The sequence below is a fragment of the Juglans regia genome, chromosome 7 (assembly GCF_001411555.2).
Source record: "Juglans regia cultivar Chandler chromosome 7, Walnut 2.0, whole genome shotgun sequence".
NCBI lineage: Eukaryota > Viridiplantae > Streptophyta > Magnoliopsida > Fagales > Juglandaceae > Juglans > Juglans regia.
In genome coordinates, this window is record NC_049907.1 from 18,208,239 (window position 1) to 18,227,075 (window position 18,837).

At 33.3% G+C, this 18,837-nt stretch overlaps 2 protein-coding genes across 5 annotated transcripts; one reads left to right on the top strand and one right to left on the bottom strand.

The window, feature by feature from the left end:
- Positions 1 to 4,502: 4,502 nt before the first annotated feature.
- Positions 4,503 to 6,164, top strand: LOC109005668. Its single transcript, XM_035692672.1, has 2 exons — positions 4,503 to 5,335; positions 5,455 to 6,164. The coding sequence occupies exons 1-2, from the start codon at positions 5,242 to 5,244 to the stop codon at positions 5,574 to 5,576; spliced, it is 216 nt and encodes a 71-aa protein (XP_035548565.1). The 5' UTR covers positions 4,503 to 5,241; the 3' UTR covers positions 5,577 to 6,164.
- Positions 6,165 to 6,499: 335 nt separating this feature from the next.
- LOC109005667 (chromatin structure-remodeling complex protein BSH) lies at positions 6,500 to 10,818 on the bottom strand. Of its 4 annotated transcripts, XM_018984694.2 has the most exons (12): positions 10,658 to 10,815; positions 10,470 to 10,558; positions 10,129 to 10,223; positions 9,898 to 9,969; positions 9,758 to 9,805; positions 9,546 to 9,629; positions 8,818 to 8,856; positions 8,583 to 8,665; positions 8,392 to 8,454; positions 7,402 to 7,497; positions 6,722 to 6,795; positions 6,524 to 6,635 (listed from the first exon to the last, which is right to left on the bottom strand). In XM_018984694.2, coding segments are annotated over exons 1-12 (795 nt in total). In that variant the 5' UTR covers positions 10,708 to 10,815; the 3' UTR covers positions 6,524 to 6,633. The 4 variants fall into 4 exon arrangements, with proteins under 4 accessions (XP_018840240.1, XP_018840239.1, XP_018840238.1 ...); XM_018984695.2 differs by lacking the exon at positions 6,722 to 6,795 and having other exon boundaries at positions 6,500 to 6,635; positions 10,658 to 10,809; XM_018984693.2 differs by lacking the exon at positions 6,524 to 6,635 and having other exon boundaries at positions 6,675 to 6,795; positions 10,658 to 10,818.
- Between the last annotated feature and the right edge of the window lie 8,019 nt (positions 10,819 to 18,837).

Sequence of the window (18,837 nt, forward strand, 5' to 3'; positions counted from 1 at the left end):
TAACAACTATTGAAAATTGAAGGTTGAAGCAAACATGAAGATCACTCCCAATTTGTTTTCATTTATCTATGTTATTATTATTATTATTTTTTGCATTGTTGCTATGTTTAAGACAATTTGCTTTCATTTATTTATGTTATGTTTTTTACTTGCATTTTTCTATGCTTAAGACAATTTGTCTTTTTTTTTTTTTTGTAATATGTAATACTAAACATCTAGTGAAGTTATTTTTATTTTTTTTAATTATGTAGTAAGTAGTAAGTAATATAGTTAGTATTTGTATTATAGTTATAGTATTAGTATTACAAATTTATAGTTATAGTAAGTAACATCTATTGCAAATTTAGTAATTTTTTTTATTTATTTTTTTATACATAACATTACAAATGCAAATGATATTAAAATAAAAATGAAACTTAAATATAGAAATAGTGATCTAGAAACAGTTTAAAGTAAATTAAGAGTTTAAAGCAATCTCAAAAAGGCTCAAAGTATACTAGAAATAGTGTATAACAAATAGGCACAAATTTAGACCCAAAAAATGGCCCAAACTAATAATAGACCAATGCACCGTCTTAGAACTGGCCGAAACCAGTCCGGCCAATATCCCTCCCCACAGTCAGTCAATTCGGTTGGTTTCTCCTATCACCAAAAAACAAGTTGGTTGGTTTGGTTTTTGTAAAAAATCGAACTGCTGATTTCAATTTCCACCGCTAAGGATAATACATCAAGCACCCCAAGCCACACCGTGAGCTCTCTCTCTATCTCTCGACACCACATCGAACACAAATCCCGAACATAGACACCATATCAAATGCAAACCACCTTGTAAAGTTGTTAAGGAAGCCCAAAAACCGTCAGCTAAGCTTTTCAACCACTCTCACACTACCACGACAGCAAGGTGTACCACCGTGGACCACCCCAGAAGAGTAGGAGATTGTTTATAGCCGTCCAACCTTGACCCAGCTGCTTGAATCCATCTCACAACCTCTCGGTGTAGACTCAGTAAACCACCTCCCGTTCTTTCTCTATTTTATCCCAGATATCATGCTTAAAACGTGAGACATGTACAAGCTTGACGGGTCTTAAGACCCTATTATAAAAATACCCCTGTATTTTACTGTGCTTCCCTGAGATTGGCAAGCATTGTTAGTTTTTAGTGTGCTCACTTGGGTTGGTGAGCACTATGCTTGCAAGCTTTTAGGGTGAGACTAGCTTCATTGCTCACTCCCCATGATAGTTGGTCGATAACAAATGTAGCATTTGGAAAGTAAGTATCTGGCACTCTTTTGCTCGGATGAGCTTCATTGCCCCCCATGAGCGTGGGTAGTGCAGCGAACAAATTGGTTTAAGAAAATAATTTAAATTTTCTTGTGATGAAAATAATTAATTAATTTTCAATATACTCTTTACTAGAAACTAAGCGAAAATACATTATTTGGTATAGGTGACGAACTACGTGAGTAAATTTTTGAATTAATGCTATGAGGTAAATAGAATAATCGTGCCCTTCCATGTATATAGGGTAAACAACATGTCTTTAATTTATAAAAGTATTATGTATATACGCCCTTTATTAGAAGTCCCTTTTAGGTACGAAATTATGATATAATGAAAGTGAGTTTCAATGTCATGTTAAAATATGTTCTACATGATTCATGATACTTTTTCAGATATAATTTAGGTTTTCTTGTGATTAAAATAACTAATTGATTTTCAATACATGCTTTACTAGAAACTAAGTGACAATACATTATTTTGTATAGGTAACGAACAATGTAAGTAATAAGAGGTAAGTAGAATGATCATACCATTTTACGTATGTATGGTAAATGATATGTCTTTTATAAAAGTATTATGTATATATGCACTTCATTGGAAGCCCTTTTTGACGTACCAAGTTACGACATAATGAAAGTGAGTTTCAATTTCATATTAAATATATGTTTTACGTGCATCGTGATATATTTTCATTTATAATTACAATAAAATGTCATTGTATATTCTAAATGCATCATGGTCAAAAAAGATAAAAGACAAGTTATAAAATAAGCTTTAATAATAATCATAAGAGATGCATTATAGCAATATAGTTATGGGCGGATGTGCAAGTCACGGAATTAAGCGTTGTCCACTATTAGATTATGATAAGTTAAACGGTTCCCTTATGGCCACAACACCCACTTACCATTTTATGTGACGCCGGCAAGCTACCGTTTTTTTATAGTGAAGCAATGACTGGTGCACAACCCTGCACATAAGACCGGCTTAAAGTGTCCTAACCATTGAAGAAGGGGAGAGACAAGTTTAATGAGTTATGAATAGTATATGTTTATGTTAGTATAAGTAGTAAGTATACACGTCTTTTAAGAAAATCATATATTTATTATGTTTATTGTATGATGTACTACTTAATAAGTATTATATTCTCTTTTTTTTATGTTTTTTTATGTTTTAATCATTCCATATGAAAAATTTTATGAAAATAGAACTACAGAGACTTGGTACAGAGAGGCGAGACAGAGCCCTACATCACGAGGAACTGATTGTTAAGATCATCTGGCCGACAAATTCAGTTCAACATCTACAAAATTTGAGGAATTGATTGTTAAGATCATCAAGGACAAAGCAGAAATTGTGTATTATTATTACTTGTTTAATTTTTGTTGGCAAAATTTGCTGTCATATATGAATTGGGAGGCCGAGGCTGATCGGGATCGACCGCAGTCCATCACGACCGGTCTGGAACAATAATTAAAAATTTGTCGGTTTCGAGGACCGACGGAGGTGAAAATGAACAAATGAGCGACTAAATAAGCCTACTTTTGAGGGACAAGAAGCAGCACCTTGTGTGGACTTCCAGAAAAAGTGAATTTAAGGCCTCTGGCTGGCTGAAGGTGCTAGCTAGCTTTACCTTTTTTTTGGTGAGTGGTTTGGTTGGCCGTATTCCGTCTCCCTCCTTTTTAACTTCTTCCCAATGGTCAAATCTATTCTGAGCTTTCAGCTTCGTGGGGTCTTCCTTTTTCACCCACCATGCACCGACAGCAACACAATCATCACGTACTAGTACTACGTACGTACAATATAATTGATCTTCTCTCTCAAACTCTAGTTCTACCCCCCCTTCAATAATTTCTTTCATCTTTTCAATTACACATGCATATGGTTTAAAAAATGTGATGCATGCATGGTTGCATATTCTTAATTAATTACTGATTTAATCCAAACAAGAATCAGATTAATTGGGTTTAAGTAGTTTGTTTGCGTATGATCTATCGATCTCATGTACTGATCTTTGAGAATTATTACTGAAGAACAAAGAAGAAAGAAGACTGACAGACTAGCTAGCCGACCATCCAGTCAGTACTCTGTTTTACATGTGAAAATCGTTCTCAGGCCAATCATCTATCTCTCAGGGTTTAAAATTCATAAAACATTCACTCTAGTACTGTTTATGAGCAAAATAATTCTTCAGCTGTAGTAGTAGTACTGGCCAATTAATTATCAGGGCTTGGCATGTGGGGATTGAATAAACAAATTATTACGTTACCCAAGCTCGAAACAAAGGGGGGATGCACTGTCAATTAAAGATGACATTTTCTCATGTAGAAATGTTTTCACGTCATCGGGCGACGTGCATGCTAGCTCTCCCACACATGCATTGTTAAAATATGCATATAAATTAATTATTGCGTTTAGGAGTCCAATGAAAGGTAAACCCTCGACTTCTGATAACCAATATTATTGTGGAAGGCCATTCATTACGAAGAAGATGATGTGCAAATTAAGAAAACCAGCGGATGAATCTGCTGCATAGATCGAGACGATATATAACAGAATATTAAAAATTCAACCATTAGTGTAAAAGTCTTAGGATTATTAGATACTAATTTGATTAAACCTTTAAGTTTCAGGATCATAATATTTCACCATACTTTCAAATTTGACGTTTACGGCAGTCCACTCTATCGACATTGACCCAGTAGTAGTCCTTTACCTTTTGACAGTTTCACTCATCTATCAGTATTTAATGACTTACTACTATGCTCATACAAAGTACTAAGACATTTTAATTCATTCTATAGGTCGCTCATTCTGTAACTTGAACCCATAATGTAGTCCATACTCTAATATTAATTATTAAAAATTTAACCATTAATCCAAAAATCTTAAAACTATTAGATATTAATTAATTTGATTAAATCTTTAATTCTCGTAATCATAACATATATAGTACTGTTAGATAATATAGTAAGACAATAAGCATATTTTATAGTCATTACTTCCTTCGATGTAACTCAATGTCATGGTCAACCCATGATTATAATCAATGCAACCCATCATAGTTTATTTATGGAACTAATCGGAGTTGATGCCGGAGATTAAATCTATTGCATGGACTGCATTATAGTATATATCATAACTTCAATCATGAAACCCAATACAGGAAAAAGAGGTAAGGAACAATGTGGAAGCAAAGGAAAAGTCTGAAATTTTGAATATTTATACGGATGTTTTGGGGGGTGAAACTGTGGAAGTAGAACATGTAGACCCCACATAGAGATATGGATGTCTTGGCCAGTCTTCCATGTTCCCACTACAACATGTGGCAATCACATGCCCACGGCAAATAAATCAAACCCTTCTCTGCTTAATTTCGTCGCAAAAAGGCCCACAGTTTGCGGCATCGGGTACTTGAGTAGCATTGCTGAACCCAAGAAAGTAATGCAGGTCCACAGAAATTGGTGTTTGTATGCAGTCAAACTCAGACGTACAAGAACTTTAATTAGCAGAATGTTATGAAACCAAACAGTACTCACTTTTTAGTTAAGGAAGATATCTTAACCAAACACTTGATGAAAATAGATCATGTATGGTCTATAGATAGGGACTAGGAGAGGGCAATAAAAGAAAAGAAATGAGAGAAGAAATAAAGAGGAGAGGGGTAAAGGGCTTCACGTGTATGGAGTAAGGAGGTCTGTTTGGGAGCGTGCGCCATGTGCTTGTGTACAGTGGGCAACCTTTTTCCATGATGAGATAAGAAATTAAAAAAGTAGTGATGTTCCTCTCATCTAAAAGCTCATCTCACGGATCTTGCCTCTCTCTCTCCTGCCTATCCCATCTTTCTCTATATATAAAACACCCTTAGCTGTTACAGGGCCTAGATAATTCAGTCGTCGAGATTTTCTAGGCTTGCAAGAAGATACACGCCCCTCTTCCTTCCCAGAAACACCCAATACAATGGCTTCTTGGAAAAAAACCATCACAACCCCATTCAAAAAAGCCTGCACTTTCTTCAACCAGCAGCCGAGGGATCAAAAGAAGCCACAACCAGGTACATAAATATGTATATGTTATATGTAAATGTCATCAACATCTTTCTCTAAATTAGCATTTGCATATGCAGCAAATCAGTAATAATCATCTTATATATTTGTATTGAATTGATAGCAGAGAATGAGAATCGTGCGTCGGATTTGCATGGTGAAGTGATGGCATGCGCTTATGAAGATGTTCAGGTGATGTGGTCAATTCTGGACAAGTCCAAGTCCACATCCTGCAATATTACTTCTTGATATATTAACCCAAAGCCTCCACCCCCAAGGAAATTAAAAACCAGAAATACAAAAACAATGAAGTTTGCCCTTGCCCGCCTCAGCTGTCAGCAAATAGTTATGATATGGAATTTTAAGAATCATGGTTTCATCATACTGGCTCTATTTATCCGGATCTGGTATGCATGTGAGACTTTTGTGTATATATGCCAGGACGAAGGAAACCCAAGAAGAAAAATGGGGTCACAGAAAGAAAGAAAGAAAGAAAAAACTGGAGGGGGTGGAGGGGAAGGGTGTTATGGCAAAATTAATGCAATGCCTTATGCCCCTATACATTTGATGCTGGTGGCAGTTTGACTCTTCTTGTTTTTGTTTTTTTTTTTTTCTCAGCATGTATTTTCTTTTTATAGGGAATCCCCGTGATGCATGATTAACATCATGGTGAGATTTTTAGTAGACATTCAGATTTGCCAAGGAAAAAAAGAAAAGAAATTCAAATTTTTCCTTATGACCTGCCTTCATTTAGTTATTTATTGCGTGCTGCCACTTATTGTGTTTGCTGTCACCAAGTTGATACCACGATAGCTTTTGTATATTTCACACCTCATCTCTTATCCACTACCTTACAAGTGGAAGATTAGATTATTGCATCTCAGGTAATATGTTGACAGAACATGAGAAATGTTCATCTTAAATTTTGTCATTATCAATCACATAAACTAATTTGTCAAATGTGGCTTTTCATTTAAGTGCATTTGGTCTATGAAATTAATTAAATAAGTCATATCTATTGATGTAAGGATAACAAAATATGAAAAATAGCATTATTCTAGAACACATACCGAGCACAGTGCATGAGCTTATGAGGGACGAGTGATTGCATGTCAATGGTAGGCTTGACCGGGCCAGCTGGCTTAAGACCTTGCTAGATCTGTCCACAAGCTTTAAAAGGGAGCCCCACCTGAAGGCAGTCTCGCTGAACTTTATCTGGGACGGAATGGGAAGGACTCCCCAGTACCCATTCCCATTTAAGAGATGACTCCCATTTCCATCTCGTCTCACTTGCATAATAATATCATTCTTGCACGTATGGTGCAATATCAGTAAATAATAAGCCTCCATATAATAATAATATCAAAAAGTAATTATACCATCAGACTTCTTACAGCGCAATATCAAAATATGCAACAAAGGGAGCCTAAATAGCACTGCCCGAAGCAAACTCCTATTTGGGTTAAATCTGAGAATAAAATTGCAAAACCCCATATTACTAATTGCATGTCCAACCTTGAAATCAGAATCAGTTACTCTGTAGACAGATAACCCCTCATAGGTCTGTAAACTGCATGGATCATATTTGAGACGGTGTCTACAAAAATGTCTCGCAAGGGTGAGTGTTGTTCTATGGCATTAGCTCAGTTTCACACCCCAAATTGCTAGATGAGCTTAAAATGGCTTGGCACAATTTAATATTAGCAGGGAGGGTTTTGGTGTGATCTTTATTTGCAAATTATGATAAATAATGACAATCAAACAAACAATGTATAAAAACGAAAAAATCTCGGCAGCTCTACTGGAAACTTATCACTGATTCAAAAGTTAAAATCCATGAGTTACACCAGATGCAATTTACAAAAGATTATAAATCACGTGTCTACAGAAAGTTGAGGGAGAAACTAAACTCCAAGTGATACAACATTCAATGTGCAATCCCGTGACTTACAACTTCCTAGAACTTGCAAAAGTCTGTAAACAATGCAAAAGGATTTTCATGATATTGACAAATCTTAGTCAACTCGAAGGAGCTTAAAATCTACATCTATTCCCACCATCAGGGTTGATTTACCGGAAATTCCTCTCTTCTCTTGCTTCAAGGGCATCCACTTCCTCATTAGATAGATGATCAACAATGGGTTCGTATACTTCCCACTCCTTTCTTTTCCTGATGCATTATAAAGCATTGTGTCAAACAACTATTACACAAGTTAAAGATAAAAGAATTTGACAACTGAGTCAAATCATCATAAGAAGATGGGTCCGATAGAACCAATGTAGTTGGATGAGAGAGAGAATTTTGTGAACATCCAAAAACATTCACAAGTTGGATGATATGATTCTTGATGAGAAAATCACTACTGGATAATTTAGAAGAGGTGAAGGTTTCAGCTCTCGAACTCTAACACCATTTGATAGAAAGACTGCCATTTGGAAAAGCTTTAGGCTGTGTTTGGGTCATAGTCTCTAAGAAGCTTAGTTGCCCCACTGGAAAGTGGTTATAGCTCAGAAAAAGAATGGGGAAAAAGTGGTCAATAAAAAAAGTTCTAGCAGTCAATGAAATTGCAGAGAGGAGGAGAGCCAATTCTCTCTTTTATAAGTTAGCTTTTAAACTCAGAGGGACAGTGCTTGAAAGCATGGAGAAGCAGCTGGAAAAGAGTATATCCTTCCAATGTTATAATGAGAATTGACAACTTCAATATAAGCTCAATATCTTTGCATCGCTCTTCAGATTCTGGTCTCTGTTTTCAGATTCTGGTCTCTGTTTTATGAAAAGAGAAATGAAGATACTGGGCTTTCAGTGCTGGGGGAAAGAGTAGGAAGAATATGATCTTTGTATTCATAAGGCCAGGAGTTCAGCTTCCAGGTTGAATCCTAGGAAAACTAGAAGACTTGATCCTACAAGCTTCCAGAATGAAAAGCTGATACCTTATGGCCATGATGTGTAAATGCTGAACATGTTATAACATTCAAAGTCCAGCATAATACTAGATGGAGTATAATTTTGAAGTTTTCACGAACAAGGAATCTTTCAAACTAGTAAGAAAGTGAACAGACATACCGAACAACACTAGATTTATGACCAAATAGCTTCACCAGGTCCAGTACAGCACCACCTGCTTTACTGAAGGAGAGGACCAATAATATTATATTATTTCTCAAGCAAATTCATAAGATCACAATACTCACGCAGCGTCTTATTCTAAGAGAGGAAATGAGCAAATCCCAGAAATAAGAACAGTATACACAAACCTGGCTGGAACATATTCAAACCCCCGTCGACCCTTCTTGCTTAGTCTGCTTTCTCTTGCTGAAGCTACACTTTGAGTTGCAACCTACAACAGAAATAGATACGAAAAATTGAACTAAGATACCAAATTAATGGAATGTCCACCTACTGCATGAGGTTCAAATGGAGCCAAAGTGTGTGTGTGTGTGAGAGAGAGAGAGAGAGAGAGCGAGCTCAAACAAGCAATAGAATCTTAACCTCAAAAAGCTGCTCTCTAATTGCAAAGGCAACTGCCGGCTGCAACAACAAACTTTATATATTAAAATGTTATCAATAACTTGAAAAGACAGGAGAAAAATGATGTCCACAAGCCTAATATTGCAACTAAGTCCCGACTTCCTTCTATGTTCTTTTGGCAATATCAAAAAAGGAGAGACAAAGTCTTTCCATACCACCTAGAAATTCTATTCAAAGTGATGGTTAATAAACCAAGAACAGATACTTGCAAGTAACACATCATTATATTTTGGTTTTTTTCTTTTTTTTTTTGGGGGGGGGGGGCCGGGGGGGAAGAATAATATTTCCAGACCATGAAATTATTGAAGCGACCTTTTTCTTTCCTGAGCAAAAAGGGTAGGAGGCAACCGGAGGTGGCTTCCCTAGGCATGGCCATAGTAGCAACCTAACCATTGGGAATCGGACAAGAGGTGCCTAGACGGCAAGAAGCTGCAGGCGCCTTAAGTCAGGTTCAACCCATAACCTAGACCCCAGGCCTACCAGGGAATTCAATAGTTCCTTATGTGACTAATACCAATAGTCAAAGGCCAATCCATATTCGGATTCAACCCAAGACCTAATGCATACCAAACCACTTGGGAATAATCCATAGAACACTAAGCCACCACCCTTGGCAACCTCTACTTAGCCATACATAAAGACGACAAATTGATTTATATAGAAATGCTATAGCTATTAAATTGACTTACTCCAACTTCAGGGTCCTCAATGCCCAGATCTCTGCAGAAGGTTCTAGCAAACTCTTCCGGATCACTCTCAAAGTTGTTCAAATCCTGAAATCCAAATATTTGAAAAGCACTAAAGCCTCAAACCCTTAAGTGCATACAAGTCCATTAAAGATAAAAGCAAGGAAATAAAATATCACCAGGCATTGTATCAAACAACTAGTCTTCAACCTTACCCACAAAAATTGGTCCTTTATAAGTGTATGATTAACTCGAAGATCAAGCTGGGAACAAAGCACCGGGAATTTTATGTCAACAACCAAATGATCGAAACGGGAAAAAAAAAATTAGACAACAAGTCTTCGCTAAGATAAACCTTAATAGGAACAATCTTCTCGCCAGTGTACATATCTTGTCCTTCAAATGATCGAAATTCTGCAAGCTGCGACTGATAAGCAAAGACCAACATTATAATATGCATTAATGGATTGGGAAATGGATGAGCAAAAAATATGGATAGAGCAATGTAAGTAATTATCAGAGTCTAGCATAAAAACTGGGGGTTGGGGGGAGGGGTGGTAAAGGCAGGTAAGTGATTTCATAATACTTGAATGGATGAAGCAATCTGTGTTATGAATGCTGGAGGCAGCTTCAAATCTTTCACCGTCCTTTTTGCAAATACAGCGACTTCCGAATCCGGATCTATATATGGCATTTGAAACAAATGCAAACATAAAACAGAATATAACGTATATGCGGGGGATATAAAATATACAAGAGTGAAGTAAGAGTGAAATTGATATATTTTATTGATTAGACATCATAAAAGAGATTTCTTTTTGTAATGGATTTAATTCAGAGATATAGAAGCCGAAGCCGAAGGACTGAGAGTTACAATTGACAACGAAAGAGGAGGAATGGAGAGAGAGTTAAGAGACAACGAATCACCAGAAGGGTTCCAAGTAAAAGCATCTTTGAATCTCTGCCCATCGATTTCGATGTCCAAACGAATTGGTACCAAGTTGTCCGCAGTCGGCCTGTTTCAATGATCACCATCATTCTCCCGACCTCCAAATTTCCCATATATATAAACAAAACGAGAAGGGGGGGAGAGGGGGGGGAGGAAGAGAACTTACATCCTGAACTTGACGGGGGCTTTAGAGAAAGTTGACGCCGGTGCTTTCATTGTGCTCTAAAAGCTCAAGGATAGTGGAGTTGGAGTTGAACAGCAGGGAAGTTTTCGAGTAAAATCTGTGTTTGTTAATTGAATTTTAATTCCCCAGATAGATGGGTCGATATGTGATGCTCAAACTGCCTGCGCTTTGCGCCACTCGGTGATGGTCCGCCTCGGCTCTCGGCTCTCGGCTCTCGGCTCACCTTTGTTTCGCCTTAAAGCCCAGCCTATCCGTCGATGTGATACTCCAACAAACAACAAATATATTGATAGCCCAAATCCTATCTGCCTTTTTAATATCTTCCAATTGGGCTTATAAATTTCTCACTTTTTTACGCTAATTCCACCTCAGTGATTGAGCCCATTAGTCTCTTTTTTTTTTTTTTTTAAGAAGTGATTTAAATTCAGAAATGAGTTAAGATAGGTTGAGATTATTTGTGAATAGTAAAATAAAATTTAAATTATTTATTATATTTTATGTAAAAATTTGAGAAAGTTATTTTAAAATTTGTAAAAGTTGAATTGTTTATTATATTTTATATGAAAATTTGAAAAAATTATAATGATTAGATAAGATGAGTTGAGGTGGGTTGAGATGAGTTACGAATACAAACGAGGCCTTAGTCTTTTTCCTTTTTTGTATCTTATGACATACAAGAATTTTGTTTTTTTGTTGCTAGTAAATTTGTGGTGTCAATTTAAAACATCAATAATAACATTATTATAATCATTTTAATGGTGTGTTAAGTGTGCCAAAGCTGCCAACGGCCGGCCTAATGGCACAAGACCCACATCTTCAAAATAGAGATCATGGATTCGACCCCCCTCCCTCAATATATAAAAAAAAGTGTCAAAAAATGGTCTGCAAATAGATTTTTTCGGCATTTAATTGACAACGATAGACCAACAAAAGTGATTTAGATTCTGAGATGGATTGAGATGATTTGTAAATAGTAAAATAAAAGTTGAATTATTTATTATATTTTATGTAGAAATTTGAAAAAATTATTTTAAAATTTGAAAAAATTGAATTATTTATTATATTTTGTATAGAAATTTAAAAAAATTATAATAATAAAATAAAATAAATTGAAGTAAATTGAGATGGATTACGAATACAAACTAGGCGTGTACACTTTTCTATTATATTCTTAGAACCAGCTTTAAAATTTTTTGTAACATAAACCTTCGTTTCTTTTTTTTTTAATAAGCTAAATACAATGTGTTGTCACGTCAAAAAAGCAAATGAAGGTATAAATTAGAGAGTATAATAACATTATTATTTCTATGTACGAAACTCACAGTAGTTTACTTTTCACAATATTGATATCTAAGAATTAAAAGTTTTACCATTAGATACTTTCATCAATTTCTCTAAATAAAATTAACAATTAAATATTAATGTCATATCAATAATTCAATTGACAATTTTAAAATATTAATGTCATGTCAACATTAGTATGGCACGTTATTACAAAGAGATTGAATTTTTTGAGATAACAAATTATCTCAAAAATCTCAAATTTCATCTCAATTTATTTTTGGAGATAAAAAAATTTTGTCTTTCTTTTGTTTCGAAAAGATAGTCTTAAACAGTTTTCGGATATGAAAATAAAATTTCGTTTTAAAAAATTAACTAGTCGAAACAAACGGAACTTTTTTTTTAGACGAATCAATTTTGTCTCAATACATTGTTCGAATTGAATATTTCTCCGTTCAAACCGACATGTTCATTCGAATAATATGAAATATTCATTCGAACTAATGACCATATTTGATCATGTTCGAACGAACGGAATGTTCGAACAGATTTTATACATTCTAATGAATAAATTTTTCAAATGATTTGTGGTCGAACATAAATTATGTATGTTAGAACAAAAATTTTATTTTCAAAAATTATATCTGTTCGAACGAAGTTTTTTATATTAATGTTATTCGAATAAATATTTTATTGTTCAAACATTCGTACGAATTGTATTTCTCGGTTATCGTTCGAATTTTGCTTGAATAAATCTATTTTTGTTCGAATGGATTTATAAATTGTAATTTACCGTTCGAACGATATTAATCATACAGATTAGAATTTAATTAAAAATATCATACTAATATTACACAAATTATAATTCAAATATCAATTGTTCAACTGTTTTGGAACATCACAATATAAAAGCAATTAAAAACAAATAAATTTTAAAATTATAGTGGTGACATAGAGTTTTGAGACATCATTAACTGGAATTGTTCAAATATTTTTTTGTTATTCAACTCCAACCTCTTCTGTTTGTTCTCTTCTAATCTTGTCTCAAAATCCACTACTTGATTTAATCGGATCAACAGCTTTTTTTCTTTGGACCTCAATCGTTCTATCTTAAGTGTTACTTCCTACAATTTTTTAGTCTTGTCGTCATTTGATCTGGCTCAAGAAGAGGATGATGATGGTTTCATGCAACGTCTTAGGCTCCTCAAATATCCAAAACATGATCGAAGAACTTGAAAAATGATCTGAGTATCGTTGACAGATGATTCATTAGTCAGAACTACAGCAGTTTCCTTAAGAGATATCACCTTGTCATACAGAAACAAAAACATTAAAGTTAATATAAGTAATAAAAATATTATTAGACAATTGAATTAAATATATATCATCAGTCAGATCCAAACACCGTCACAATTTTTATGTGCTTTAACATACAATTGGGTCAGATCATAGTCTAAATATATGCAATTGGACCAAAATTTAAATTGACTAATACAAGAGTTTAAACTGAATATATTTACCATATAGATGATAAAATCTCAAACTATCCACTTTAGACAATTCAAGAGTTGTACCCAAATATTTTTTAAGAGAATATTTGGCCACAACTCTCGAACAAGTCTAACGTTTAACTGCATATAAAATAACTTTAAAATCCAACACCTAAATAGTAAACCAACAATCTTCTAAATCACAAATACATTGCAAAATCACATTCCAAATCATAAATATCTTGCAAAATTACATTACAAATCCCCAATATTTTTAGTATTACTAATTTTTGATATTTTGTAAGTATATATTTTAATTTAAGTATTAATAATTCTTATGTTTATTATATTTTAAGTATTAATAATTTTAATGAGAGTGCAAAATATATTTTAATTACACATGATAGTTTTTTAATTAAATATTTTATAAGTATATATTTTAATTTAAGTATTTATGATTCTTATGTTTATTATATTTTAAGTATTAATAATTTTAATTAGAGTGCAAAAGGTGTTTTAATTATACATTATAGTTTTTAATTAAATATTTTATAAGTATATATTTTAATTTAAGTATTTTTAATTCTTATGTTTATTATATTTTAAGTATTAATAATTTTAATTAGAGTGCAAAATATGTTTTAATTCTACATTATAGTTTTTTAATTAGATATTAAGTATATATTTTAATTAGAGTGCAAAATAAGTTCTATTAACGCTATTAGTATTTTAAGTAAAATCTCTTAAGTTTAGCCTTTTAAGTATTAATAAATCTTATGGAAAATCATTTTTTAAGTATTAATTATAATTTAAATTTACTTATTTTTTAGTAATACCTTATAGTTTTTAATAAGTTATCTTTTAACTATTAATTCTAATTTAAGTATTAATGTCCATTCTATGTTTCTTATTTTTTTAATTATACCTTATAATTTTTAAAATAATTATCTTTTAAGTATTAAATTTGAGTTTAAGTATTACAACATAGGAGTACATCCGTTCAAAGACTTCAAGATCTATTCGAACAGGATAACGCATTCAAACGAAAAATCATTGTGTTCGAACGGTTGCAACCCAAATTTCAGACACGAAACAAAGACAAGCACCATCTTTGAGAATACATTCATGGGATAAACACAAACTTATAAGATGCATATTTCACAAACATTGTACAAACACGAATATATTTTCATATTTGTTCAAAAACACAAATATATTTTCACATCCAAATACAAATATATTTACATGTTTCTCACATCCAAACATAAATATATTCTTCAAACCTTAATCTTTTGTTAAAAAACAGAAGAGAAAATAACTAATTTGAGCTTAAGAGAACATAAATTTGAGCTTTTTTAATAAAACAATCACATGGAAATAGAATATTAAAGTAAAAGAACTTACCAATTTGAAGAGAAAGAAAGAGTTGATGTCCAGCCCTCTCACAGTTTGATCTCTCACGGTCGCTCTCTCTCACGCTCTCTGAATCTCAAGAAAAAATAAGCAACAATATCCAGCTCGTTTGTGCTTCTAGACGTCTTATTTCTTATTTTTCTGTTCGAATGTAATTTACTAATCGTTTGAATCCAAAAATAGGGAAGCAGGAAACATTTCCCGCCTAGACCAATTCAGCTCATACCCATTCAAATGTCAATTATAGACATTCAAACGGATAATTGAGAGTGTAATATGGTGCAAATTGATCCATCCACAGTTTATAATGGCGCCAATATATTATATACGTTTGAACTCTGTAAATTTCCATTCGAACGGATAATTATACTGTTCAAACATAGATAATAGGCAGTTCGAATATATAATATATATATATATATCTAATTTTATTACTATATATAACAGTATAGGTATATAGAGCACTTATATTTATGTTAAGAATATATATGAAGTATAAGTTAATAAGTATAATATAAGTTAAGAATATATATAAGTCTAAATATATAGTAGAAGATAAGAATATAGTAGTGTATTAAACTATATACTTATATAGTACACCCATATAAGTATTATAAGTATATTATATAAGAGTATATTATATAAGTATATTAAATATATAAAGTATAATATATCGTAGTATATACATAGATATAGTTGTATATCTAACTATAATATAAGTGAACAATATATATATATATATATAACTATATATCTTCTTATTAGTCTAAGTATAGTAAAAGTATTGATCTTATACTTATAAGTATGTATTATATATAAGTATACTATATGATAGTTATAAATATATAAGTATATTATATTTTATAGTTGCATATCTAACTATAATATAAGGTAACAAATATATATATATAAGTATAACTATATAAGTCTATTATAATTATAGTAGTATATAATTATATAGTTGTATGTTTGAAGTATAATATATTGTAGTATATAAGTATATATAGGTAGTATAAGTATTATATATAAGTAGTATAAGTATATATACTATATTATATAATAAATATAATAATAACATACGCTAATTTTTCTCTTTGGAACAGTATTGGTAAGCATTTGAACGGATAAAATGAATGCGTTTGAACTGTTAGTAATGTCGTTCAAATAGAAAGAAAGAAATATTAGAGATCATGTCCAGACCCAGCGCTGTTAGAACGCACCAAACCCACTCTCGTTGCCACTTAGCCGGTCTAGTGTCACCAGCTGCCAAATGCAGTCGTTGAAGCCACCGTCCACCACCACTCTCCAACCCACAACATGTATGTACTCTCCCAACCGTTTTTATCGATTAATTTCTCCTAAAATATGTTTTAAATGGGTTGAAAATGGAGTTTTTGAAAAAAACCCCATTTCAAAATCGTAGTTGGCTAGAAATGGAGGACGAGATGATTCTATCCCGGCCTCTCATTGTTGTTGTGGGAGGAAAAATGACATTTTTAAATTGTAAATTTATGATTTTGGCAACAGTTGAGTCGACTCAGCCATTGACGATTCCAAACCAGAAATCATCGTTCAAACATGTATAATATGTTCGAGCGGCATACGAATGGTTTTCATTTGAACCACAATTAGTTGATTCGAACGACAATCTATGAGTGTTTGAACGTATATTTATTACCGATCGAACGCACTATAACATCATTGGAACATGTTATTAAGCATTCGAATGGTACATTTTTTTTTAGATATAATTACCTTGATCTAATTATAATTATGATATTTTGTAATCATTGTCCTTAATTTTATATCATCAATTTAGCGTCACTACAATGGCTTCTTGGGGAAAGAAGCGGGTTGCGTCAGGGCAATTATCTAGCGAAAAAGTCCAAGAGATGACTATTTTGTTGGAGAGGCAGGTGAAAATAGATGATTTTAGAGATCTTCTAACGGAGAGACATTCTCTCGCATCTATCTTTCTCAATCATGGTTGGACACCGATCATCGATCAGAAGGACGAAGGCATAGAAAAGATAGTTTCGCACATCAATATTGTATCTGAGTCTATAAAGAACTTGGCCATGCCAGCCAGGAGGATGAGGCATACACTTTCTCCGTCCGAGGCATCTCAGTACAATTTTCAGTTGATACAGTTGCTGATTTTCTAGGTATCCCTCGATTACCCACTACGTATCCTAACATGGTGCGTAGAGATCAGTCTATAACTACAGGCGATGGAGAGACTGCAGAGAAGGAGTATATTGTGATGCCTGATGAGATCGATGGCCTCGCTGATCATGAGGTTCATGAGTTGGTTGTAGGTCCAGATGCTTCTTCCTATGATGTGAGCAAGTGCATCAAACGAGTGGAGTTATCTAATTTTTTCAATATTATGAATATTATAATAGCCAACAACATCAATCATCAACTGCACAAACTGAGGTGAGCATGGATCATGCACGATTTATGTTACGGGTCGCTCATGGGGTGCCTATCGACTTAGCGAGATATATTCGCTAGAATTCGATCAGAGGCCACCTATATTACGACAGGTAAAGTTTTATTTTATTCAGTTTACTTGGTTACTCCTTTTGATATATATAATACTTGTACTTATAAAAAAAAATTATGACGAATATATTGCCATTTGGAGTCATGCAGTAAAAGGAATCAGGCCAGATGAGTTTGAGCATATTCGGGAGCCGATTGAACTGATAAACTCGACGACCTTGTCTCATAGCATCGAACACTCCAGATTTCATATTCGTGCACCCACTATAGAGGCGATTGACACTCAAGAAGGTACACAGGGTATATTTGATGAGGTATCTATCCAGGGTGCATCACACAGTACTATTCATGAAGAGATTGCAAATATCGTGTGTGCAGAGATGCGTGCACAGACATAAGAGATCATTGATGCAGTCCAGGTCGCCCTCGTAGAGACTGAGTCGAAGATCATGTTTCGAGTGATTGATATTGAGACACGCATTGCTGGAGTCGAGGCGATGCTACACGATTTGGCCCAGTAGTACTTTATATCTTTTATTTGTATTAAATGTGCTTTTTTGCATGGACAATCATGACAATTTGTATTTTGTATAATTAATTTAAATATTCAAATAGCTATACATTATATTCCCGCCATATATTATATTTTTGGAATGCAATTAATGTATGATTTTTATTTTTAGTGTTCGCTAGCTTGTTTATTGTTAATTATTTTTGTTTTCATTTTACTTGCCATCCACAATAATATAAAAAATGATTCTATAAGTAATATTTATTCAACGTAAAATAAATCACTAATTTTTTTTACATTAATTACATAAAATTAATTTATGGATTTGTAAATATTTTATATTCCATTTGAACAAGGTTTAAAAAAATTTCCGCTAATTTTAACTTAATTTCCCACCAAATATTCCATTTGAATGTATAAATTGTGTGTTTGAACGAGCTTGCAACATTCCCGCCTATTTTTTCTACCAAATCTTTCCCGTTCAAATGAATATATTTTGGTTCGAATGAATTTAAACTTTTTCTATCAAAATAAATTACTTTCCTGCTAAGTTTACTATTCAAACAAATTATAAACTATTTGAACAAACATTAATTTTAGGTTCGAACTTATTTTTGAGATGACTTAATTCTTCTCAAAAGATCTTGTTCGAACAGATTTTTTTAGCCGTTGGAATATTTTTATAAAATTATTTATTTTTTGAGACGTTTCTAATAATTATTTTTAAGGATGAAATTTTTTCGACTCTAAATAATTTTGTTTTGGGAGTCATACATGTGGGATAGAGGCACCCACGTACACCAGTTTGGTCTGTGAAATGCAAAGCCACAACCAGGTAAAGCCATGTTCTAGTCTGGACCCCCCACCACGTCTTGTCAACGCAGTCTCACATAAATTTTCTTCCGTACGCGGGCTTTTTAATAGAAAAAGAATGGTCTGATATCTCCTCGGACGGTCCT